The sequence below is a fragment of the Mesoplodon mirus genome (assembly GCF_964341445.2).
Source record: "Mesoplodon mirus genome assembly, chromosome: 14".
Lineage (NCBI taxonomy): Eukaryota > Metazoa > Chordata > Mammalia > Artiodactyla > Ziphiidae > Mesoplodon > Mesoplodon mirus.
Genome location: NC_138990.1, coordinates 83050847 through 83076653, shown reverse-complemented (window position 1 = coordinate 83076653; position 25807 = coordinate 83050847). Strand labels below are relative to the sequence as shown.

Genomic DNA, 25807 nt, shown 5'->3' with positions numbered 1-25807 from the left:
CTGCATCGGCAGGCGGACTCTCAACCACTGCGCCACCAGGGAGGCCCTTGACCCAGTTTAGAAATTTGTTTCTGCCAAACTGTTCAGCAGAGAATGGAATGTGAACAAATCTGAGTGATGTTTTTCAGTTGCTCTGAGAAGAGTGGGCTTGTTCACTGGACTAGCATGTTCTATCACAAAAAAATAGTACTGCTGAACCCGAGTTTGGGTATCCTATTTTTTTCTTTTTTTTTTTGGTAGTACACGGGCCTCTCACTGCTGTGGCGCACAGGTTCTGGACGCACAGGCTCGGCGGCCATGGCTCACGGGCCCAGCCGCTCCGCGGCATGTGGGATCTTCCCGGACCGGGGCACGAACCCGTGTCCCCTGCATCGGCAGGCGGACTCTCAACCACTGCGCCACCAGGGGAGCCCTATCCTATTTTTTTTGGTAATCTGTTAGATGAGTCTCATGCAGGCTAAAAAAATTCTTAAGTTTCCACAGAAACCGTATGTATAACTTATAAGGCCAAATACCACCCTGAGTACAAAGTTGATGGCCTAGGCTCATTTCTCTTAGCTGTAGAGTTTGTAATTTCAAATCTGCTATGGCAATGTGTTCTTGTTGACGTCCACAGACAAAATACAAATTCCATGTGTCATGAGGGCCAAGCTGGCCCAGCATTTATATGGCCTGGGATTTTTTTTAATGTCATTCTTGCCTGTTGTCCCTGCCACAAACTGGAGCAGGAATAGCTAATTGGCTGCAGCCTGCACAGGCTATGAAACTTTAGACCAAATCCCCTCAGCCACAAGTCACTCATTGTCACTTGTCACCAGGTGCAAAGGAAGGGGGGCCTGCCTAACTGACTCTGCTCTCGTGTTTTATTAGTTGTGCCGTGTTGCAGAGTGGGCAGGGTAAAGATGTGGGTATATCTAACACACATCAGTTGCAACGTAGCTTGAATTTTTGCATCAACCCTTCACAGACAGTAGAAAAGCACAAAGTAAATAATCCTAATAAACTTTGCCCTGACTAAGCATTACTAAGTGTTCAAACATTAGGCCACATGCTTTACAAACATTACCTTCTCCAACCAGCCACACTGTGAAGTAGTTATTACCAACTACTTTATAACGATGAAGTTCAGAGAGATCAAGTGACTTGCCTGGAGTTTTCCAGGCAGGAAGGAAGCAAGATTCAAACCCAACCCTACCTGGTTTGAAAGGAGCCCCACATTAGACACCTTGATTTTGCTTTTGGGTTCATGTGCTTGATTCCCAGAGCAGCGGATGCAAGATGTAGGTCGCGGGTAGTTGAGGGAGAATTTGGTCCCCAGCTTTGCTCTGTAGATTTTACGAAAGAGAGACTAACTCTTCCCGGAAGACACAGCAAGGGTGTGATTACAGCAGAGCTGAGGTTGTTTCCAGCATTGTTACTATCTGAACAGAACACAATATTCATCTTGTCTTGTCCTCTGTTTCCTCACTTACAAAATGAGGACTTTGGCTAGATGGTTTCTAAAGCCTCTGATGCCTCCTCCCTTTCTATCTCCTTTTAGTTGAGACATTTGAGCTTGGCCCTGACAGTTTCAGGGCAAACCCTCACCAGAGTGGAAGGTCCTCCTGTGATCCTGGACCAGTTTGGCCCAATGCCTGCTGGAAGGTGGGTGAGTTTTCTGTGGCCCCTATTCCGTCACTCCATCCTGTGGCCCTGGCGTCCTGCTTGTCACCACTGGCCAGTGTGGCTGGGGAGCAGCAGGCCTCTCCCCTGGAGCTACCTGAGTAAGAGAGCCAGTCCTGCGTTATTCACACCCTGTACCTGTAAACTCAGAAGCTCAAGTCCCAGGACATTAAAGCTAAGCTATTTCTGTCAAAATCCTTTTCAAAAAAGCAAGTCAAAACTCAAGGTCTTGGAAAAACCCAAGTTTTGAAAAGTAGTGTCTGATTTGTCACAACATGAAATCATAGCTGGATTCCTATATCTGGAGTTATTCAAGCTCAACAGTCAGAGAGAGAGAGAGAGAGTGCAAAAAGAATGCATGTGTGCGACACCATTAATGAATCCTACCGTGTCTCCTGGCTGTGGACGCATCACGGACACACGATCGTAGCCTTTCCTCAGTAGCACCCACAGGGCATCAAGTTTTCCCTGAAATAAAACAAATGCACCAAGATTACATCTGAAACCAGACCAGGGGCCAGCACAGACAGGCAGAAACTTCCATGCTTCTTAAGTCATGTGAACCACACTTCACCGGCAATGCAGCTGCCATAGGATGTGACTCTCTAGTCCCTAAGTTCAAATGTGGGCCTCAGGAATGGAGGAGGAGGAGAGACACATCCCAGAGGACCCTGATGCTCACACAGGAGACATCTGCAACTTTAGTGCAGCCTCAGGTTTGCAGACATGGAGGATTCATTCAGGCTCTCAGCTTTTGCCCTCATCATACTCCCAGGCAACTCCTCACACCGCAAGTCAATCTTTTCAACTTGCACTAAAGTTTTTTCTTCCCACTTTAGTGTCCAGAGTTTACAAATGAAACAATGAGGACAGATTCAAGCAGGAAAGTGACTAAATAGAAGCATGGGCAGGGTGAGACCAGTGAAAGGCCCCCGGGGCACAGATCCACGGCTGTCCCTACGATGGGCTCTGGAATCCCAGGCTCGATGGACAAATGACCAAAGATCACGGATCACCACAAATCACAGCCCCCTTTGGAGTTGTAGGTGATTGGTTGAATCTAGAAGGAGTGAGCCTATGAGTGCTAAAGTTTTCACAGTATGTGGCAGAGGCAGTCTAACGTTCTAGTTCCCTAGACATGCTGAGCAGAGGCTGGTTTCTGCCACTGCAAACACTAACAGAAAAAAAAAGACATTTAATTAGCTTTGCTCTTATTATTATTACTATTTTTTAATTTTTTGGCTGCATTGGGTCTTCGTTGTTGCGTGCGGGCTTTCTCTAGTTGCCAAGAACGGGGGCTACTCTTCATTGTGGTGCACAGGCTTCTCGTTGCGGTGGCTTCTCTTGTTGCAGAGCACGGGCTCTAGGGGTGCAGGCTTCAGTAGTTGTGGCACGTAGGCTCAGTAGTTGTGGCTCGCGGGCTCTAGAGTGCAGGCTCAGTAATTGTGGTGCACGGGCTTAGTTGCTCCACGGCATGTGGGATCTTCCTGGACCAGGGATCAAACCCGTGTCCCCTGCACTGGCAGGCGGATTCTTAACAACTGTGCCACCAGGGAAGTCCCAGCTTTGCTCTTATTATTAGCCCTGGTTGGTGACTCCATCAACAGGCAGAAGTCACCTTTATTTTGTCTTATTTCCCTTCATCACGCTTGTGGTGACCAGGACAATCTGCTCCCCTCCTCCTCCAAAGATGACATCCTAGTCTCTAGAACCTGTGAATATGTTCCCTTTCATTGCAAAAAGGGCTCTGCAGATGTGATTAAGTTAAGGATCTGGAGGTGGGGACATGATTCTGGATCATCGGGTGGACCCTGTCTAACCATATGGGTCTTTAACAGAGGAAGGTAGGAGGGTCAGAGTCAGAGAAGGAGATGGGGCGACAGAAGCAGAGTGAATGTGATCCCATGTGAGAAGGAGTCAACCCACTGTTGTTGGCTTTGGGGAGGAGAGGGGGCCATAAGCCAAAGAGTGTGGGCAGCTTCTGGAATCTGGAAAAGACATGGAGATGGTGTCTCTCCTAGGGCCTCCAGCAGGAATGAAGCCCTGGCCTCACCTTGGTTTTAGCCCAGTGTGACCCTTTTTGGGCTTCTGACCTCCAGAACTATAAGATAATACATTTGTGTGGTTTTAAGCCACTAAGTTAGTGGTAATTTGTTATAGCAACAATACGAAACCAGTACAGCCCTTATCACTCCCTGACATAGTTTATGTTTATTTGCTTAGTGTCTGTCTCTGCCATCTGTAACGTGAACTCCACGAAAGCAGAGGTGCCACTGGTTTCGTTAACTGCTGTATGCCCAGCCCTTAGGACAGCTTCTGGTGCTCAGTGAATAGTTGTTGGACGAATGAATGCATTCAGTGCTACTAAGTGCTGGGCTAGGTGCTTTTCTATGTGTCTGCTCATTTCATTCTCCCAGCAATTCCAAAGGGTTATGGAGAGGGAATCAGAGAGATAACTAACTTGCCCAAAGGCACACAGTGTGTAAACTGGAGAGGTGTGATTGGACCCCACTCCATGTCTGTCTAATTCCAAAGCTCATAAACTTTCTTTCTTAAAATATATTTTTTTAATTGCATTGATTGTTTTTTAAATTGAAGTGTAGTTGATTTACAATGTTGTGTTAATTTCTACTGTACAGCAAAGTGATTCAGTTATACATATATATACATTCTTTTTTTAAAATATTCTTTTCCATTATGGTTTAATCACAGGATATTGAATATAGTTCCCTGTGCAAAGCTCGTATACTTTCTATTATACCAATTGCAGGTTCTTGCCTGTGCAGATCCTTTAGAACAGAGTTTCTAAACTGTGGATTGCAACTCTTCAAGCCCTCATGAAAAAATTTTGTGTATGAGGACCAGAATTTTTAACAAATAAAATAAAATAGGAAAGAAAATATTTGAGTTAAGGTCAAATGGTGAGGATAAGTATGCATGGGTGTGTGTATGAGGAGTGTGTGAAGTGAATGCACACTTGTGCACGCATAAGCATATACTGGGCCAACATGTATTTCCTGTTGGGGTCTCAGTTGGGCATGTTTGAAAATGCTGATCTGGAAGAGGTCTTTGAAGGATAATGCTGAAAGGCTGCGAGAGTCTAGAAACTTCAAGTTCCTTGCCACAAAGCTTTCGTAGTGGCAGCATCCATTTAAGAATGCCAACTCGAAGACTTGGTGTTTTGGAACTATTCTTGGGTGGGTTTTATTTAGATACAAAAAATGTGCTTTTGAACCTTTATCAACTCTGTTGCTCGAATTCTTGTGGATTCAACTTTGTCTTGCTAAGTGTAATGTTTCTCATCTCTCTTGGCCAAGTATTTACAAAAACCTCTAAAAATATTTTGAAATGACTTTAGAATGCTGGAAGGACCGCTCCTGGGTTCAGCATGGTTTTCTGCATTAAACCATTTCAAGCATCAGTTAAATGTTTTCCTTTAAGGCTTTTTGGGATAAGCATTTATATTTCAGGATATAACCAGGTGGATTTCCTGGAAGATTGCCTCTTTTTCTTTTTCTTTCTCTTTTTTGGGGGGACTCCGGGTATTTGGCTTCGTAAATCGTCCCACCCTCAGTGTTCTGTGCACTGATCCCTCAACTCCTTGACAGATGAGGATCAATGAGATGGGGCTGAAAGAAAAAGCAGCTGTTGAGGAAGTGTATTAATTAACTCGGCAGAAATCTAATGCTCCATGCAGGGCAAAGGGGCAGAAACCACCTAGATGTGTAACACTGGGAGAAAGCGTTGTGTTTCTTTGAGGCAACAGATCATAGAATGATATTTAAGCACAAAATGACTGGATTCAGGCTGTTTGTATTCTGGGGCTTCCCCTCACCAGCTCTGCTGCAGCCTTGGACAAGCTGTTTCATGTCCTTAAGCCTTGCCTTTCTCATCTTTAAAAAAAGAGAGAATAATCCTGTCTACCCTATAGATTTGTTAAAAGGCTTACAATTAGATAGTGAAGTAAGATACTTGTCTCGTAGAAAGTATTCATTCAGTCTTATCAATGATGGGGTAAAGTCATTAAAATGAAAAGTTGGGAGTCTCTGTAGAAAGATGGAAACGAATGCACTGCGGAGTGTAAGGATCCAATAATTTGAACTTTACAAGCATGGATCTACCTGTCCTTCATTTGGTGCTCCTACAGCTCCATTCCCCCCTTTCCCTCTGGCTTCTGTGACAGTGTTTGATGACCCCAACACTCCACCAAAGCTGCTTCACTAAGGCTGCCCACAGCATCCCGGCAAATGCCTTGGCCACCTGTGCCCTCATTTTACTTGATTCTTTACAGCGGTCAGGGGCTCTGGGCCTCTCCCTTCCTCACGCTCCCTTGGTTCAGCCTTCTCCTTCCTATATCTCTCATGGTCCTTTTCAGCCTCTTCTGCTCCTCCCCTCTGCTTACACAAGATGTGGTGGTGTCCCCTTGCTGTCCCCCCTCTTCTAGTCTCACCCCCAGGCTGAATGCTCACTTTTTTTTTTTGCGGTACTTGGGCCTCTCACTGTTGTGGCCTCTCCCGTTGCGGAGCACAGGCTCCGGACGTGCAGGCCCAGCGGCCATGGCTCAAGGGCCCAGCCGCTCCGCGGCATGTGGGATCTTCCCGGACCGGGGCACGAACCCGTGTCCCCTCCATCGGCAGGTGGACTCTCAACCACTGCGCCACCAGGGAAGCCCTGAATGCTCACTTTGACTACTCTCACCTGGTCCCATGGGTCAAACTTCCACTTGTCTGCCCATGGCTCATACATTCTATCTTCAGCTTAGTCCTCTCTTGAGCTCCAGATCCAAATACCCACCGAATCTTAGTTGTAATGTAAACGTATCACAGGTATAAAAAAACCAAACATCACATACTGAGCAATTTTTCCCCAACCTGCTCCTCTCTTTGCGTACCCTGCCTTGGTCCATGGCACCACTGACATCCAGACAGTCAAGGCGGACACCAGAGAATCATTCTCACCTCCTCTCCCTCTGTCACCCCTTCATATCCAGCTTCGACCACGTCTCTCGAATGTTCTCTCTGTCACAGACCCCCTGTCACCTCTTCCTGTCCAGCCCTGTCTCACTGTCTCCACGGCTACTGCCTTGGCCTAGGCCCTCATCATCTGTCACTCATCCTGAGAATAGTTTCCTGATCGGTCTTTTACCTCCAGGCTCCCAGTCCTTTCTACTACTTGATTAATAACAGATTTCATGGCTAGCTGGAATGGATGCTTTGCTATTAATAAAATAAACCAAGAGACATCTTATTAGCAGTGTGAATTTAGGCAAGTTACCTAACCTCTCTGTGCCTTGGTTTTGCCATCACTAAAACAGGAGGAGTAGTAGCAGTTTCTAATTTTGAGGGTGGTGGTGAGAAATGAAGGAGTGAGTGCAGGAAAGGCCCTTGGGACTGTGCCTGACTTGTGGTACATGCTTCACCCAGGTTAACCCTTCATGCAGGTGAGCTGCTACCATGAGTTGTCCTGGCCAAGGTGAGACCAGATAGTTCTGGTTGTACCCTCAGTGTTCTGAGTTCAGAATGTCCCACAAATAAACCTGAAGTCCCCATTCTGTGTGGCACAGAAAATGATCTTGGTAATCTACGCATCCTATACCTCTTTCTACTCCTATGCCAGGTAGCTTTTTATGCAAGAAGAGCTGAAGTAAGCTTTAGAATAAGAGTGTTTATAACCAAGAAGAGGATAAACATAACTCAGAAGTCAAACAGAAGTGCACAACAAAGGCCCCTATGTTTAATTTTCTGAGAGGAGGCAAAAGCCCATCATTTCAAGACAGTAGCTACTGGGCTCATTAATAACATCCCTTTAGGGACACAAGAGCCTCAGGGGATTCTTCCAAGCAGTCCCCGGGCTTTACCCACTCCTCCTGGGGGGAGGCTTTGAGTTGACTCCACTATTTCTCTCAGATCTGAGTGTCCCGAATGCATGCGTCTCTCTTCAAGGTGCATGTCAAGACACTGGTCCTCACTCCCGAAGAGAAATGCTTCTGTGAAGCTCAAAGATTTCCTACCATCCTGGGAACCCTCCACCAGAGTGCATTAGCTGATATTTATATATACCTTTCTTTCATATGAAATTGACACACTTTGACTATAACATGAGAAATGTACCAATTCCAGGCTCCCAAACTCTACCTCAGCCTCAGACAATCAATACCTTTCATACCACAAAGGCTGGCAAACTGGGAGTTCTATGTCAATGCTCGCTTTTGTTTCTTCCTATACAAGAAGACTGTGCCAGGGAGGTTTGTGAGGCCCAACACTCAAAGCATCTTGGCGCATGGGCTTTGTGGTTGGGTTTCTTCTCTCTTTCTTTTTTTTGCGGGGCGGGGGGGATGGAGGGCCAGGCAGCAGCTGTGTCTTCTCTTCTGGTTTGTCTGCCTCAGCTATTTGGAAGTTAGTCAGAGGTTGAGAATTTTGAGGGTAGTTCAACTTAGAGGGCTATTAGAGACTAACATTTTTTTTTTTTTGTGGTTCATGAGCCTCTCACTGTTGTGGCCTCTCCCATTGCAGAGCACAGGCTCCGGATGCACAGGCTCAGCGGCCATGGCTCACGGGCCCAGCTGCTCCGCGGCATGTGGGATCTTCCCGGACCGGGGCACGAACCCGTGTCCCCTGCATCGGCAGGCGGACTCTCAACCAGTGCGCCACCAGGGAAACCCTAACACTAATTTTTGTACACCTTAAAATATATGGTAAATATCGTGACCCATGCTTCCCTTTAAATGAAATAAATTAATGCATAAGTTGGAAACTTTCCTTACACACACACACACACACACACACAAAATCACTCATGGTTAATTTTTTTTCTCTTTTTTCTTTTGGTCTCTGTTTAAAACATGTTTGGAACCATTCTAAAAAGTAGCCGGGGAGGGACAAAAAAAGTCTGTTGAACATCAGCAGCACATCTGACAGCATTTAAGGCTCCAGTGTGTCTTACTAGGCTACATATAGCTTCATTCAGTACCATTTCACCACTGAATGCTGCTTGATTACAAGGCTGAGGTGCTTAAGGCCAGGGATGACAGGTTCACCTTAAAGAAACTGAACAGAAGACCACCCGCTCCCTGGCACTGCAAGCAGCACAGGCCGGTCCGCCATGCCAGCCAGGTTCTGGCTTTTGTCCTTCAGCTGTCATTTCTGTCATTGCCAGTCACATGGAGGAGCTACTGGAAAAGGAGAAAAATCATTTCTCTGAAGGCTGCAAGCCTTCCAGCAAACCTGAAAACAGTCCTGGTTTTAATCTTTCTGGTGGTCATACATCTGGGCATTACTTAACTCGCCTGAAACGGTCAGTCCCAATTTAACGAGAAGCACGGGGTTGCTGTAAAGCCAGGGGGTGAAAACTGAGCAAAGAAAAATTCAGGCCAAATATCGGAAAATTTCTTGATCATGAGCCTGGAATGAGGAAAGGGTGAAGTGTGGTCAGTGTGGTCAGTGCCTTAAATTAGCCTGGGCGACGGCGGGGAGCAGCCCATTGCGGACTCTTTCTCCCAGTGACTTCCTGCGGGATGTGCTTAGGCAATGCGCTTCCCTGCTTCTCTGCTCCTCAAATCTATTTCCGGAAATGTATGCAAAAGCGAGTCAAATGCAACCCGTTCAAAGGTGTACATGATTCTGACCACCTTCATTGGGGAACCAGGACTCTTCCCAGTACCTCCTGAAAGTTTTGAGCTGGGTGGAGGTGTTCTCCCTGTTTATAGTGGGGCAGGTTATCCTCCATGAGCTGCCTGCCGCTATCCACTCTCTGTGTTTCTCTGCCTTCCTTGCTCCATGCCTTGGAAGCCTGACCTCTACAGATGGCATCATCTAGCTTCCCTTTGGTTTGGCCAACAGGTGGCATCAGAGGGAGATGAGAGTCGACAGATGATTGGATAAAGATGTGGTACCATGGAGTCTTCCTCAGCCATGAAAAAGAATGAAATAATGCCATTGGCAGCAACATGGATGGACCTAGGGATTATCATACTAAGTGAAATCAGCCAGAGAAAGACAAATATCATATGATATCGCTTATATGTGGAATTTAAAAAAAATGATACAGATGAACTTATTTACAAAACAGAAATAGACCCACAAACATAGACAACGAACTTACGGTTACCAAAGGGGAAAGGTGGAGGGGGGCAGGGATAAATTCATAGTTTGGGATGAACAGATACAGAGTACTATATATAAAATAGATAACCAACAAGGATCTACTGTACAGCACAGGGAACTATACTCAATATTCTGTAATAACCTATAAGGGAAAAGAATCTGAAAAAGAATATATATATGCATAATAGAATCACTTTGCTGTACAGCAGAAACTGACACAACATTGTAAACCAGCTAAACTTCAATTTAAAAAAGAAGGAGGTAAAAGGGCAAGATGAGGGGCAGTTGGTGCTTGCTCCTTCTGCTCCCTTCCTGAGCCCTGCCTTCATTGGTGGCTGCATTCTTTTTTAAAATTCTTTCTTTCTTTCTTTCTTTATGCCCTGCCTTCACTGGTGGCTGCATTCTTATTTATCTATCTATCTATCTATCTATTTATTTATTTATCTATTTATTGGCCATGCCCTGCCACTTGCAGGATCTTAGTTCTCTGACCAGGGGTCGAACCCGCGCCCCCTGCAGTGGAAACATGGAGTCCTAACCACTGGACTGCCAGGGAAATCCCTAGACTCACGTCAGATTGCCTGATTTGAATTCGAGCTGCCATTTGTGTGTCCTCGGGCAAGTGACTGACACCTCTCTATGCTTCAGTTTCTTCATCTGTAAAATGGAGATAATACCTCACAGGGTTGTTGTGAGGATTAAATGACTCAACACACATAATATGCAAGGAGGAGTGGGTGGCTGCATTCTTATAGGGGCAGGGTCTGCAAACATTTTCTGTACAGAGCCAATGGGTAAATATCTTAGGCTTTGTAGGTCAAGAGGCAAACTCCAGGCTATTATGTAGGTGCTGATATAATCATTTAAAAATACAAAAAGCCATTCTTAACTTGTGGGCCATATAAAAACACGGATCAGGGTAGATTTAGATAGCTGACCCTCTCTGTGACCACAGCTCCCACTGGGTGGCCTCTTCTCCGGAGCTGCAGCTCTCACTGGTTCCAGTGACACCCTCTCGCCTCCTTGCTCTTCAGGCCTAGAGATGTAACAGCTCTCACTGTTGCTAGTCCCTGGGTGCCTCACCATTGCTATGCAACGAAGAGTAGTCCCTGCTCTCTTAACCCTTCCCCAATCTGTGTGATTTCAACCCTCCTGAGGGTGCCTTCTGTTTCCTGCCAGGACCGTGACAAATCCGGTGAGAGGGTTCAGGAAAGGGAAGCAGAGTTAATGGCACAGCATGAAGCTGAATGTTTTGCCCAAGGCCTAGTGAATGTGTATAGACATTGTGGCTAGAATGTGGCTCATCGTGGACCATGCACTGGATTAAACAGTGTGAAGGCTGAAGTTCTGGTAACAAGGCCGTTCTTTTTCTGGACCAACAGTGTACATTATGACTTCTGAATTCCTTTCTGTGCTTCTACTCTCAAACTTCCTTGCTCTCGCCCTTCCCTCGCCCACCTGTCCAGGTACACATAAGATGACCTCTTTTGCTCTCCTTTCCTCAAAGAGATGGCAAGAAGAGTGTCACCTTCTTTGGATCGAGAGTACCTAAGTGATTTGTGTGGGTCACAGGAGAAAGTCGATCTGGCTTGATGCTCTGGGAGTTGTTTCATAATTACGTCCCGTGTGTCTCTTTAACAAGAGATGGTGGAATCCCTACTCCGTGCCAGGTACACTGCTGTTTATGGGTGATTCAAAGATGAGTTAAGCATAATTGGTGCCTCCGGGGGGTCAAATCTGGTGGAGGGAAGACTCATAAACAGGAGCAGTTACCCAAAAGAGCTATGGTACAATGAGTGTGCTAAGTAAGCCTTGGTGTGAGCTGCCCCAGCAGCAGGAGGACCATTCACACTTCTTCTTGTCCTAACAAGGGAGTCCTACTGACGCCTAGCAAGCCCACCAGCATCACAAGTTTTTTCCATCTGGCTTTTCTGGTGATTCCTTGACACTCAGTTTTCCAACACTTAACATTAATCCAGCAGCTGTGTTTGTGGGAACAATAGGCCCGTGTGAAACCTAACATGGTCCCCTGGCTGAGACTTCTGACAAATCTCTGAGGCATGATTGTGGCCACCTTGCCATGCACCACAGTTCCCGCCCTCAGGGAGCCTCCTCTGGAAGGCTGGCTGGAACCTTGGGTGACAACTGATTAACTGGACTTGCTAAAATCCAGGTCACTGGGCCCAACCCCCAAAGTTGCCTATTTGGTAGATCTGGGTTGGGGCCTGAGAATGTTCATTTCTACCGAGTTCCTGGGGGATGCTGATGTTGCTGCTCCAGGCACCACACTTTGAGAAGCAGCACACACACACACGACACGCACACAAACACACACATATACATGCACAAACACACACACACACACACACACACAATGACCAAGGCTGAAGAGCAGGGGCTGTGGAGAGGGCGATAACTGGGGCAAGGGCAAGAGAGGGGTCTCACTTAGGGAGTTTAGATGAGAAATTTGAAAAGGGAGCCGTTGGGGAAAAAAGGAGTTTCACATGATGAGAAAAAGTGGGCAGGTTTTGAAGGCCAGAGAGCCTCTGAAAGCCTATCGTGAGAATGAATCATTAGGTTTGAGACATCAGGCCTGGGAATTTGTATTTTTAAAGCTCTCCCAGGTGATTCTGATTCTCAGCCAAGCTTGAGACCCTCCATACACTCAATAGCCAGCAGTACCTGGCACAGAGTAGGTGCACAACAAATACTCAGTTGAACTGGATCTAATTCCAAGTGTGTGTTGGGAGTGTTTTGAGATTTCTAAATCTAGTTGTCCATATCCTCATTTATTTCGTAAAACTCAGTCCTAAACCACTAGTTAACAGATGAATAACATGCTCTCAAGCAGAAATTGAATTTTTCAAATAGAATGAATGTTCTCTCAATGTCCAAGATTACAGAGATGAAAACCTGGCTCTTACCAAATACGTTGTATTAGTCACGAGGTACAGATTCCTGAAAACAACATAATAGAAAATCCCCTTTCGTCTTCGTCTCTGAGATTCTACTTGGCTCCTTCCTGTCTGCACATGTATGCACGCCACTGCATGTTCCACATTAGAAAATAATTAGAAGCAAACAGCTGTTAGTCAAGCAAACCACATTTTGCCTACATTTTTCCAGAGTTCAACCCATTTCCCTGGGGGGAGGGGTGGCTTATCTACAGAATCTCACCACGTTAAACACGTCAAACCAAAATGGAAATGCACGGCGATTAGTCTGAGCGTGAGGTAGCTCTGCAGAGCAGAGACAACTACTAAGAAAGTTTCCCTCCACTGTTTAAAATGGTTATTTCTTTTGATTTCATGGCAGAAAGTCTGCTCTAAAATTAGCAAATATCTCAGCGAATGATGGGTGTTATTTTTGTTGTCACTGGAAGAAGGGTAAAGCTGTGTGTGTGTGTGTGTGTGTGTGTATGGGGTGGTGATGAGAGCTGGTTCTTATATTGAATCTTTCTCTGAGTCCTTGGACTTGGCATAGTTCTGTCTGCAGCACAGAACTAGAGGCCGTAGACCTGAGATGGAGCCTTGGGCTCCAGACCTGGGCAGAGGAAGGACTCTAGCATCTCAGTTTTCCATGGCAGGAAACGAGGGAATGGGGACAGATTATGTCAGTCTGTTTAGCTACGACTTCCTAGTGCTCTCTGACAACTGGCTTAGTGTAGATGCTTATGGGCAAGACCACAGAGCAAGGGTGTTGGATGAATCACATGAATTCAAAGATACCTGCACCCAACAGGAAGAGAAAAGAGGACTTTAGGAAGCATTAACTGCCTCCTATGACTTAAATTTCCCAATAAGTCAAAGAGGGTTTTAGTTAAGCCCTGGAGCTGTCGGGGGGAAGAGAGATACTGGAGAAATAAGGCATTTTGCTCACAGCCAGGAAGAGTGAGTATCAGATCTATGGCCAACACAGTCCACTAGCGTGTCCTGATACACCAGTGCGTGGCTTGAATAAAGGGAGATGGGCTTATGTTATGGCAAAAGGAACAGAGATTAGGCATTAAGGAGAATCCTGCCATTGTTGTTAAGACTATGGAATTTCCGACCAGTGAAGTTACCAGATGTTACTGTAATTTATAATGATCCTCTGGGGTTACTGCCCAAGTCACTTTCTCCTAGTCCACTCTCATTCCACCACTTTGCCATGGTGATTTTAAAAAGCACAGCTCCCATTCCTGGGTGTATATCCAGAAAAGACAAAAACATAACATGCACCCCAATGTTCATAGCAGCACTATTTACAAGAGCCAAGACAGGGAAGCAACCTAAAGGCCTATCAACAGATAAATGGATAAAGAAGATGTGGTATATATATATATACAATGGAATATTACTCAGCTGCAAAAAAAGAATGAAATAATACCATTTGCAGCAACATGGATGGACCTAGAGATTGTCATACTAAGTGAAGTAAGTCAGACAGAGAAAGACAAATACCATATGCTATCACTTATATGTTGAATCTAAAAAAATTATACAAATGAGCTTACTTATAAAACAGAAACAGACTCACAGACGTAGAAAACAAACTTACGGTTACCAGAAGGGAAACGAGGCAGGGAGGGATAAATTAGGAGTTTTAGATTAACAGAAACAAACTACTATATATAAAATAGATAACCAACAAGGACCCACTGTATAGCACAGGGAACTATACTCAATATTTTGTAACAACCTATAATGGAAAAGAATCTGAAAAAGAATATATATACATGAAACTGAATCACTGTGCTGTATACCTGAAACTAATAAAACATTGTAAATCAACTATACTTCCATTAAAAAAGCCCAGCTCTCACCTTGATATTGTGGAAATTGAGAAAGTACACACTTATACTTTCAAGTCCATGATTTTAAAATTTGTTTCTTTGTGATAAGCTGGATTTTGGTTTGATTTTTTTTTGTGTGTGTGTGTGTGTGTGGTACGCAGGCCTTTCACTGTTGTGGCCTCTCCTGTTGTGGAGCACAGGCTCCGGACGCGCGGGCTCAGTGTCCATGGCTCACGGGCCCAGCCACTCCGCAGCATGTGGGATCTTCCCGGACCGGGGCACGAACCCGCATCCCCTGCATCGGCAGGCGGACTCCCAACCACTGTGCCACCAGGGAAGCCCTGGTTTGATATTTTATCATACCAAAAGATTCTGATTCTTACTACGTAAGTGTTTTAGGAGGAGTGAGGATGGGTTTTTGAGTAGAAAGAGGCACACCTTGATCGGAGAATACCACTTCCGGGGGGACGAGGGCCTGCGCATGTTGTTGTTGAGATTTCGGGGTTCCGGGAATTCGTACTCCTGCTCTGGCATCTTGACTCTTGCATTCTTTGCCTTCTCCAACTTAGCACCTTCTTCTGTGGAGCCCTTTTCTCCCCAACGAACCTAAAATAAATAACATACAAAAAAACCAAAATGACAAAATAAAATATGATGGCTCTGGAGAACGAGAATCACAAATAACTGTATGATGTGCTACCCAGTCCTCATTTCCTTTGGGTTTTGAGGGTCAGAGAAGAGCGGTGGTGTGGAAAAAGGGCAAGGGGGAGGGCTAAAGGAGCAGAGAAAGACAGCGAGGGGCATGGATATTTGGGGGAGGAACTGTCCAGGCTGTGGGGACAGTACGTGCAAAGGCATTGTGGGCCCAGGCAAGAACTTTGAATTTTATTCCAGTGAGAGAAGAAACCACTGCGGGTGGGGTTGAGCCAATGCGTGAACCGCTCTGACTCACAGTGGGCAAGATACAGGAGTGCACAGGTCAGAGGCTGTACCCGCCATCTCTCCATCTGATGCCTCACAGTTCACATCCTCATTAGACCTCAAGTGTGAGTTTTCACCCATTTGTTTTGGTTTTCCGTCCCTGAATAGTCAGCACATAGATATGAGTACATGAAGCTGTCCTCTTACCTCCATCCTTTTAATGCCTCCAACGCCTCGCCCACCATAATAAGAGGCATCTACCGTAGGCCACTTTTTCTTAGGCAGACCATCATCATCTTCTTCCTGCAGAGAGATTGTGACACATGAAGGAAGCAAAGCACCATTGCTGTATGAATGTGTCCACTATCGCAAAGTGGATAGGGGTAGACCGCCTGGGTTAAATCCCAGGGCTACCGCTTCCCCGGGGCCTTGGGAAATCACTTAACCTACCTAAGCTAATTTTTCTTACCTGTAAAGTGAGAATAAAGAGCAGCACTACGTGGCTAGACTGTGGTGTATTCTTGGGACCTGTTCTCTTCTGCATCTCTACTCCTTTATAGGGTATCTCATCTAATCCCATCTACATGTTAATGACTTGTCAATTTACATCTTCATCCCTGACTCCTCTGAACTCCGTTGACACGGACATCTCCTCCTGGGGGACTAATCAACATCTCAACAATACCGCATCACAGACGTAGACAATGGACTTGAGGACACGGGGAGGGGGAAGGGGAAGCTGGGACAAAGTGAGAGAGTAACATTGACATATACACACTACTAAATGTGAAACAGAGGGCTAGTGGGAAGCAGCCGCAGAGCACAGGGAGATCAGCTCAGTGCTTTGTGACCACCTAGAGGGGTGGGAGGGAGACGCAAGAGGGAGGAGATATGGGGATATATGTATACGTATAGTTGATTTACTTTGTTATACAGCAGAAACTAACACACCATTGTAAAGCAATTATACTCCACTAAAGAGGTTAAAACAAAACAAAGCAATACCAAGTCAAAAAGAAGTCCTGATTTCCCCACCTCAGACCTGCTCCTCCCATAGTCTTCCCCTCTGCCTAGGAGTCACTCTTGAATTCTCTCTCCCCCACTGTCCCTCTCCCACCCCATCTCAATTTGCCAGCGAGCTCTGTTGACGCTACTTCTAAAAGATTCCAAATTTGTGACTTCTCCAACTGTACCTCCATCACCACCTCCACCACCTTGGTCTCAAGTCCGCATAAGCTTTCTCCTAGACACGGAGGTGGTCTCCTAACGGACCTTCCTGCTGTCCTCTTACCTACGATCCATGCTCCACGAAGCAGCAGAATAAATTCCAAACCCCGACTCTGCCCTGCGAGCTCTGGCCTTTGCTCACCTCTCCAGCCTTCTTCCTTACCACGCTCCCCTTCTCTCTGGCCCTCAAATATTCTGCATGCATTCCTGTCTCGGGGACTGTGTGCATCCCCTTGTCCAGGAATGGCTTTTCCCCTGGTCTTTTCATGGTTGGATCCTTCTTATCACTCCACAGAGAGGCCTTCCCTGGACAACCTTCTCAAGTAGTCCCAGTCTCTTCGTCCCATCAATCTGTTTTATTTTTATTTTTAGCTCTTACCATGGCTTGCTATTTATTTATTGTCTGTCTCTGCACACTGGGATGTAAGTTCCAAGGAAACTTTTGGTTATTTGTCATATTTACTGTTCTCTTCTCAGCTTTTAGTACAGCATCTAGTACGTGGTAGAAGCCCAAGAATTATCTGCTGAATTTACAAATAAACTAAATGAGATGATTCAAATAAAGCAGTGAACTCAGTGTCTGCAACTTAGCTCAGAGACAGGAAGTTAGCACTGATTATATTTTTCAAGATGAAGGAGCTTGTAAGTTTATGGATGGAAAAGGGAAGGATAATCAGCAAAACTGTGCCTCATCTTGGCACTGTGATTATTCCTGTTGTGGGGAGAAAGACTCACCATCTACGGTCCTGGATGGGCTATAAGGTGGTGGCGTAATTTCCCTCCTGGGTAGGGAAAGGAAGCTAAAAAAGGGGTCAGCAAAGCAGCAAGATGAACTCCGAACAAGCGGGCCTCCTACAGACTTGTGTTGGAGGCATTTGCAGAGGCAGTAGAGTCCCATGTGGGGCCGTCACTGTATGGAAAGGGGCATCCCATGCATGGGGCAGGGTATAAAGCACGGGTCGGCAGAAGAGAGATCAGAGCCAGAGGTGACAAAGCAAAACAGTAACACGTAACACATTAAGACTCCCAGGGTGACCTGCTGTGCTTGCAATAGGCAGGCTTCTTTTTAAAAATTCAAAAAAAACATGAATACATCTAAAGGACAGTGATCACCGCTGACCAGAGGACTTGCAACATTCTGGCAGGTGAGCAGAATGGGTCAGTCTCTCTCTGTGTCTCTCTCTCTCTTCAACGTATATGTCCTTCTTGGACGTGGGACTGTGTGCCCTGAAGGCACAGTGGATTCTGTTGACCCTTATATTTTAAATCTTGCACAGAGCCTGGTGTACAGTAGGTGCTCAATATTTGCAAGTATTGAATTCACAATAACCACAGCTGGATTTATGTACTCTTTACCGTGTATGTGCCGGTCACTCATCTGGGCGCTTGACATGTATCAATATTAAACCAGTTAGCTCATCTTTAATCTTTCAAACCTACATGTTGTCAGATAAATTTAATGGGTAAGACAAAGCTCTTAAGATGTATTTGGATCCCTTACAATAGAGATCTGATAATTAAGGGACATGGGAAGAAAAGGCCCAACAGACAAGAAATTGTCTCAAAGGTTTTATCCCGTTTTTGTATTTCTAATAAAATTTGATTTCCAGAGATGAAAAATAAAATAAAATAAACCAGTTAGCTCACAAATAGCCACTGAGGTAGTTGGTGCTATTACACCCATTTTACAGAGAAGGAATAGAGAGATTAAGTGACTGAGTCACCCAAATTGAATGTGGTGGAGCTGGATTTGAGCCCAGGCAGCCACACTCTCATTTGATTGTTTCTCAGTGTTGACAAAATTCAAGGTTTTGCCCTTTTTTGTTTTTCTTTTCCAACCATTTGATGCTTTCAAACAAATGCTAGTTTTCTACTTCTCAACCCTTGTAGCTGCTAATTTTGAAGACTTCTGACTATAAAACATGGCAAAATAATAAATAAAAACAAGCCAAAGCAAATAAAATAAAATAAAATAAAGATCCAAGCAAGAAAATACTATAGCTCACAGTACTTTACCTTATGATATAATTTCAGAAAGCTTCTGATGATGATGTCAACCAGGAAGTTTATATGGTTAAACTTTACCACCAGAGTGTGTCTGTGTGTCATACATGAAACATGGCTTCAAAAAGCCTGGGCGTGTCTGGTCTAGTGCCTTGTTCAATGGACCTAACTGAAATTAAGTCACCCTAAACTGAACATAGCACCAAGAATGTATGAAACTCCAAGAATAAAGCTGCTCTTATTCACTAGGGGGCTGAAAAGGTCTTATGAGTCTCCTAATTTCTTAAATGACAGGAGCACAAACATTACAGACCATCTAATTGAGCCTTTTCATTGCACAGAAGAGGATGGTCAGATCCAGAAAAATGAAGAGAAGTTCCGATCTGGCTTGCTGATTCCTTGTCTGGGATTCCCCCTATATTTGCACACGGAGCGCCCTCCCGCTCCTCTCTTCCCGCCCCGAGGGCTCTATTTCTCCGCGGTGCCTGGGTACCCAGGCTGGGCCGGCCTTCTGCGCATGTGCAGGGCCCACATCCCACACGGGAAATGCCGAGACTGCAGACTGCTCCACGCGTTCCTGATACACCAAGGCTGCCTTTAATCCCCTGACCCGAGCTCGCCTGCCAAACTCAAACAACAACACCAAAAGACAACACAGAGGCCCGGGGTTTGACCAAAGGGAGAGTCAGAATTTCCCTGCAGTTACCATGGCTCTGTTTACACATTCTAGAGACGGGAGGGTTTTGCAATCTTCAGAAGAGAAGGGAAACTTTGATGTGTTTTTTTCATTTGGCCAAAAATTGATGGAGCAAAATCATAGTCCCCAGCAATTCCACTAACAGAATTGTCAGTACCCGAGGTGAATTTCTACATCTAATCAAGTATAAGGGCTTTGGGGGAAGTCCCCCTCAAACTGCCCTTTAAGGATGTCGCAGGGAGGGGAAAAACCACCAGTATGATAAATGGAGGACAGGCTGGAGGAGCTGAATTGCTTTGTGTTAGCAAAGCTGTAGGAATCAGGGGTTTGTGGGCGGTCAGCGGAAGACGAGCAGAAGAGTGGAACTGAGCTCCAGAAAACTGCCAGTCCCTGCCCTGCCCCCCACTCCCCCCGAGACGGCCAGGAGAACCTTCCAGGAGTGGAATGAAGGGGCTTTTTAACAGTCTGTCGGAAGTTATTCGTTGGCTGCACTGTGTTGTAACCCACTCATACTTTTAAACCCTCAGTAAAACTCCCTATGCAGATGGCTTTGTGCCAGTGATGCCTTTGGGGGATGGAGGGATCTGGTTTGTCAGATGGTATCTATCTCCTTCTGAGAGGAGATAAGACAGAAGAAACCAGAAATGGAGTCAGTGGTGCCTGGAGAAACCTCAGAGATTAGGGAGGGATGCTGGTTTCCCATCAGGGGAAGTTGTGTTTAAATTTTAAAGGATGTGGTGGCCCCAGATATCCAGTTGTCTGATGTTTGGGTAACACAAGTGGCACCACGTGATTCAGACAGTGAGGCCCATTCTGACCTGCTTGTCCTCAGGCAGACCTGCTCTAGGAGGAAAAAAGCTGCAAAATATGAAGTCTGATGCACACATTTGGTTAGCCCATAACTGGATTAGTCCTGTGCTGCCATCACACACTGAAACTTTCCATCTTTCTAATCATGCCAGGCTTTTGTAGAGCCCCATGCTTCAACATTCACTGCTCCATATGCTCGGGACAAACTTTTCCCACTTCTTCTACCTGTCTTTTAAGATATTGCTCGAATGTAACCTATTCTGTGAAGAACTCCCTGATTCCCCAGAGAATTCAATGCTCCCTTCTTGTATTGGCCACGGTCCCTTGTATTGACCTTCACTCACTCAACAGATAGTTAACAATTAGTTAGTTATTAAGCAAACCAGCAAGGAGAAGGGGTGAGATCACTGATCCTGGGGTTGCCTCACTCCTCCTTATAGGCCATGATGTGAATAGCGCCCCCTGGAGCTGTGCATATGGTGGCCCTCTGAGACTCAGTCTACAAACTCTTTAACATTCCTGCTTCTCTGACATCCATTTGGCAGAAGAGACAGACGGCTAGTTTGACCCAAATAGGCTCTCAATCTCCAATTCACTATGGGTACCAGTGCGAACTACCTATGGAAGGGAGAACGTAACTGAAACGGAATGGAGCCCAAGGAAACAGTTTTAAATCAGACTTTGAATTCATTAAAAAGGTCACTGAACTGTAACACGTCTTAAAGCCTTAGGATAAACCCTATGTAGCCCCAAACAAGGGCCCTGTATTTGTCCATTCCTTCCTTCACTCGCTCAAGCAACTGTAGTTGTGCCCCACTGCACAGTGTTGTATTTTGAGAAAAACAGAGAGAATGCAGCTGTCAACAAGATCGTTTACGTTTACAGAGGGGTAAGTTTTGTGAGGGTGGCGACATGAAACAAAGGATTAAGGCTACAGAAACTCCCAGGCCCAAGAGGCTCTGGAGGGGAGGGCAGACCTCAAGTAGACCTGGCTGTTCTGTCTCATCTGAAGTCTTTGGGGATAAGCCAGAGAGGTCACCTCCAATGTCAGTCAGCCTTGGAGATGAACTCCTAGGAGTGAATTGGCGAGTCAGGAAAATTCATCAACACTTCTGTTTGTAAATACCAAAAAATTCCAACTGACTTAACTGTATGTGTTGGTACCATCATATCTGTTCACACACACACAGTGATGGACACAGTGACTGTCTTGTGTTCTTCAATAAAGAATTGTGTGTTTATTTTTTAAAGCAATGTTCCATTTTAAACTACTGAAGATAGAAGACTGACTGCTGGGTCTGTTCCAGGACCTCTGATTGGAGCAGACATGTGTGTGTGTGTGCAAGTGTGCATGTATGTATCAGTGTGTGTCAGAGGTCCACTGGAAAAAGGACGCCTGGCAGAAGCTTGGTCCTTCACCTCTCCAGAGTAGGTAGTCTGGCTGTCTGTGTAGACACAGCTGTGAGAGGTAACAGGCCTGATGCTATTAAGAAGTTCAATTTGTCTGCTCCTAGACAAGTTGTTTAATTTTTCTATAGCTCAGTTTTCCCATCTAAAAAATTCTTGTCACAGAGAAATTGTTAGGTCAGTGAGCATGATAATACGCCTAGAAATAAATTCATCATTCAAAGCTAGGTACTTATTGTTAATTGGATGCCCACCCAGTGTCATTTCCTTCAGTACACATCCCTCTCCCTCTCAAATGGTCAGAAAATCCATGGAAGGTGAGGACACTTAGAACTAAATCAGCAGATGAAGTACTGCAATATTGATTCTCCCATAAACTGCCAATTGTTTGGAATAACTAGAGACTCAGTGAGGAATCCTCACTCTGTTGCCAATTAGAGAAGACCCTTAACCCAGGAAATGCCCTTTTTGGTTGTGAAAATTGAGCTTCCTTGTTTTTGTGGAGAGCTTGAAATTTCAAGTAATTTTTCTTTGTCCTGTCTTTATATACAGAAACATTACTGTTGGTTGCACGAAATCTCAAAAAGTCATGCCTTTTTATATTATGCATTTTGATATTCCCTAATAAAGAGGATCACCGAGAGCTCATTATAAGGTTGTGTCCATTGTCTAAGTTTATTCATTTTTTAGTAGATTTACCTCCCTTAAGATATGATGCTTACAGAGCTGATGAAAGTTTGGATGATTGATGCCTGTTCATATACATGGCAGAGATTATTTAACCTCATTTGGCTAATTATTGAATGTTAGATACTGTATTAAGCTCTTTGGGGAATAAGTCAAAGATTAATTAGATATAGATCCTGACCTTCAAGTATAGCTAATGGTCTTGAACTTTGATGCAGAAGGAAAAGTTTAATAAATAAATACCCTGGGAATGTGGAGAAGGTAGAAATTAGCTCTGGTGGAAGGAATTACAGCATAGGAGCTGTGCTTGAAAGGCTGCTGGGATTTGAACACAGGGAGCTGCAGTGGAGAAGGTTGTCTAGCTTCAGGCTATGATTTTTAGGGCCTTGTATAAAATACTTTTATGGGCTGAGTTATGTCATCGTTTCTGTAGGATTTCTTTATTTTTTATTTTTTTCTGCCAAAACACATTCGGAAGGAGATTAAGCCTGCTTAATTCACAGGGCCAAGGAACAATCAGGGCCAGCACGCATGCCCAGGTAATCAGCACAGCCTGCAGCCCGCCCCGGCCAGCCTGGAAACTCCTATAGGTCTAACAGAACCTGGTAGGTCTCAAGTGTCCTCAGGTTGTCATTCTGTTTCAGAAATCAGGTCTGCCTTCTTGAGGTGAAAGTATGACTTCCATAAGAATAGTGGGGCTTCCCTGGTGGCGCAGTGGTTGAGAGTCCGCCTGCCGATGCAGGGGACATGGGTTCGAGCCCCGGTCTGGGGAGATCCCACATGCCGCGGAGTGGCTGGGCCCGTGAGCCATGGCCGCTGAGGCTGCGCATCAGGAGCCTGTGCTCCGCAACGGGAGAGGCCACAACAGTGAGAGGCCCATGTACCACACACACACACACACACACACACACACACACACACACACACACACACAAAAGAATAGTGGATGAAACTGGAAAAATTCAACTACCTCTTTTCTCTTGCTTTTAGCTATTCTTTCTTGGTGGTTTACTAGCTTGGGCTTTTTTTTTTTTTTTCCTCCAAAATTGTATCGTTGGCTCTCAGACTTCATTCTACAAGTACTTATTGAGTTTGTTTTGTGTGTGGAGTCCTAGGCTAGATGCTGGGGCCTGGGGTCAACCACACCCCACAGTCTTGGACCTAAGTCTCCAGCCACCATTTTGGCCATGGTGGCTGCCACATCACCTTCGAAAGGCAAATGCAGAGCTAGCAACAGAAAAGGGCAATAACTCCGCTAACTGAACATAGTGAGTGAAGGGAACATTCTTCACCTCAGGGCAAACAGAGCAACCTCAGCGAGAGCTTCTTGCCCTATTTTTCTCTGGGAGTATAAGACCCAGCTGCACACAACAGATCCACAGCCAAGCTGGAACCCGGGGAACTAGCCACGGTGCTTTCTCTTGAAGGATTAAGAAAAGGCTTTTGTGGATGTCAGGAGAGTTTTTTTTCCTCCCTCCTCTGTGCACAGAAATGTAATTTCCTCCTCTGATTTCTGGGCAGAAAGTTAGCATTCCAACAAGATGCGCTTTAATTGATTGCAGCTATTAAATCCCTTAGCTTACAAGCTTATAATTCAGGATATAAGAGCCACATGGAATTTTAAATGTAAGCCTTATTTATTTATTTTTTTTCTGTATGTAGGAAACTTGACAAAGGCATTGGGAAGACGAATGGTGAGGGGGTGGTGCTCGCTTTGCAACAACAGACCTTAAGGATTAAGGACAATGAACTTGAAACCTCACCAATATATCTTCTGATCCCACTAAGTTTGCAGACCTGTACTCTGGCTTCTAAATTGGTTAGTGTTGCATTGAGGGAGGCCAGCTAACCCAGGAGTAATCGGAGGATCAGGAAAAGCACTGGGCAGGCACTGCTGCCCAGGGATGCTCCTTCTCACCATTAGCCTTTAACGCCTCCAGGCCACACATGCACCAGACCTGCTTATTGGACAATTTACGGTGGAATTTAAGTCATTTTTCTTCCTTTAAATGATGAAGGTCTAATATCCTATGCAAGGCTGGAATACTAGCATATCCCCCTCCACTGTATTTTCTTTACTGCCTGGCAAACTTCAGCACCATCTGTTTCTAGAACCACTGATTGTTTGGACGATGTGGCAAATTCACTCTGATCTACACATATAAAGCATAAATCTCTGCAGGGAGAAGAGATCCATCAAGTGTCTGTTTTACAGGAAAAATCAGTACCTTGGGGCTCCAAATAATTGTACGTATAAAACTATTTATGTTTGCATTTCAAATTTTTCTTGCAAGGAGAAAACCTTCCAAAAACCATTCTGCCTTTGGCTGCCAGTTCAGTTCAGTTCCTGTTCATTCTTAGTTAGGAAAGAGCCAAAGACCTCCCTCCCTCTTTGCTGCTTTGTACTCAGTGGGAATCTGGGCTTGATTTAGCTCTGCTTTGCAGAGGCCTGAGTCTCGGGCTGCCCAGTCAGCTCTCTGCCCCACTCCACCATCCTGTCCACCTGGTCACTCACCTCACTTTCCTCAGCAGGGGGTGGAGGGAGCTCCTTGATAATCTGAAAAGAAAAAAAAAAAGAACAAGTCAGTAGAAATCTCCAGCCACCTGCTTTCCAAGAGCCCTGCTCTCAAGAGGTGCCTGGTGGTGTGGCCATAATTACCATAGTAACGGGCCCAAGCAAGGCAGGTGTCTTTCTGGGCAGAATAGCTCAGTTAGTTAGAGCATGACCCAGGCAGAGAGTTCCACACTCAATTGTGTCTGCTGTAGTTTTGTATAGAGAAAAAAACGTTCCACGGGTAAAAGTTTCATCTTTTACCCCAGGGAGCTATCCTGCAAATTTATTCACTCATTTATTCATCTAGTCATTCCTGTATCAAATCATTCACCCACCCGCCCAAACAGCTGCACATTTAATAAAGAAAGGTCCAGAACAGAAGTTAAGATAGTGCTACAGAGATAAGTCAGGTATGGACCACACTCAAACTGTTGGCAGTCCCATTAACTGTCACTGGCTCCAGGTGGTACCCATGGAGGGAGGATGTGACAGTCAGGCTGACGGATTCCCAAAAAAGGGCAGCAAAGAAGGGGTAACCGGGGATTCCTTTCAGGGCCCTGAAATTTAAGAGGCACAAAGATTTCCATAACAATATTCTAAGACTGGACTCTGCAAATACCCCATCATCAGGGTTAAAGAGAGACAGGTGGTCACTCTGGGAAGGCAAGCAATTGTGAGTCCCTTCTAACCAATGAGAGGATGGGTGACAGATGGAGAAGGATGGGAAGGAGAAAAGAAGGGTGGCAGGAAGTAGCCTGTCCTCACTTTTGTCTCCAACTTGCACACCCCGTTCATGAAAGGAAAGCTCTTGTACCCTCGCAGTTAATTTGATTTAGAGTCTTTTACGAGGCAATTTGTCCATTATCCACTCTGACTGCACCATGTCTCCCTCCTCTCATACCCCAAGCTTATTATCAGAATGTTGGGTCCCCTACCTGCAGTCTTTTTCCTTAGAGAATTCT

At 45.3% G+C, this 25807-nt stretch overlaps 1 protein-coding gene across 6 annotated transcripts in view; it reads right to left on the bottom strand.

Moving 5' to 3' along the window:
• Window positions 1-25807, bottom strand: part of ANTXR1 (ANTXR cell adhesion molecule 1) — a 296666-nt gene that overhangs the window by 96770 nt on the left and 174089 nt on the right. For 4 of the 6 annotated variants that reach the window (XR_014295968.1, XM_082643354.1, XM_082643355.1 and 1 more), the window contains exons 14-17: window positions 24807-24848; window positions 15667-15762; window positions 14977-15144; window positions 2050-2130 (exon numbers count right to left, since the gene is read on the bottom strand). Coding sequence is in view for 5 of the 6 variants with exons in the window: in XM_082643354.1 (XP_082499480.1) it covers window positions 2050-2130; window positions 14977-15144; window positions 15667-15762; window positions 24807-24848 (387 nt within the window). In the remaining variant the exon portion in view is untranslated. Of the gene's footprint in view, window positions 1-52; window positions 1326-1427; window positions 1760-2049; window positions 2131-14976; window positions 15145-15666; window positions 15763-24806; window positions 24849-25807 lie in introns of those variants that run through there. The other 2 variants (XM_082643357.1, XM_082643356.1) reach the window with 2 other exon arrangements.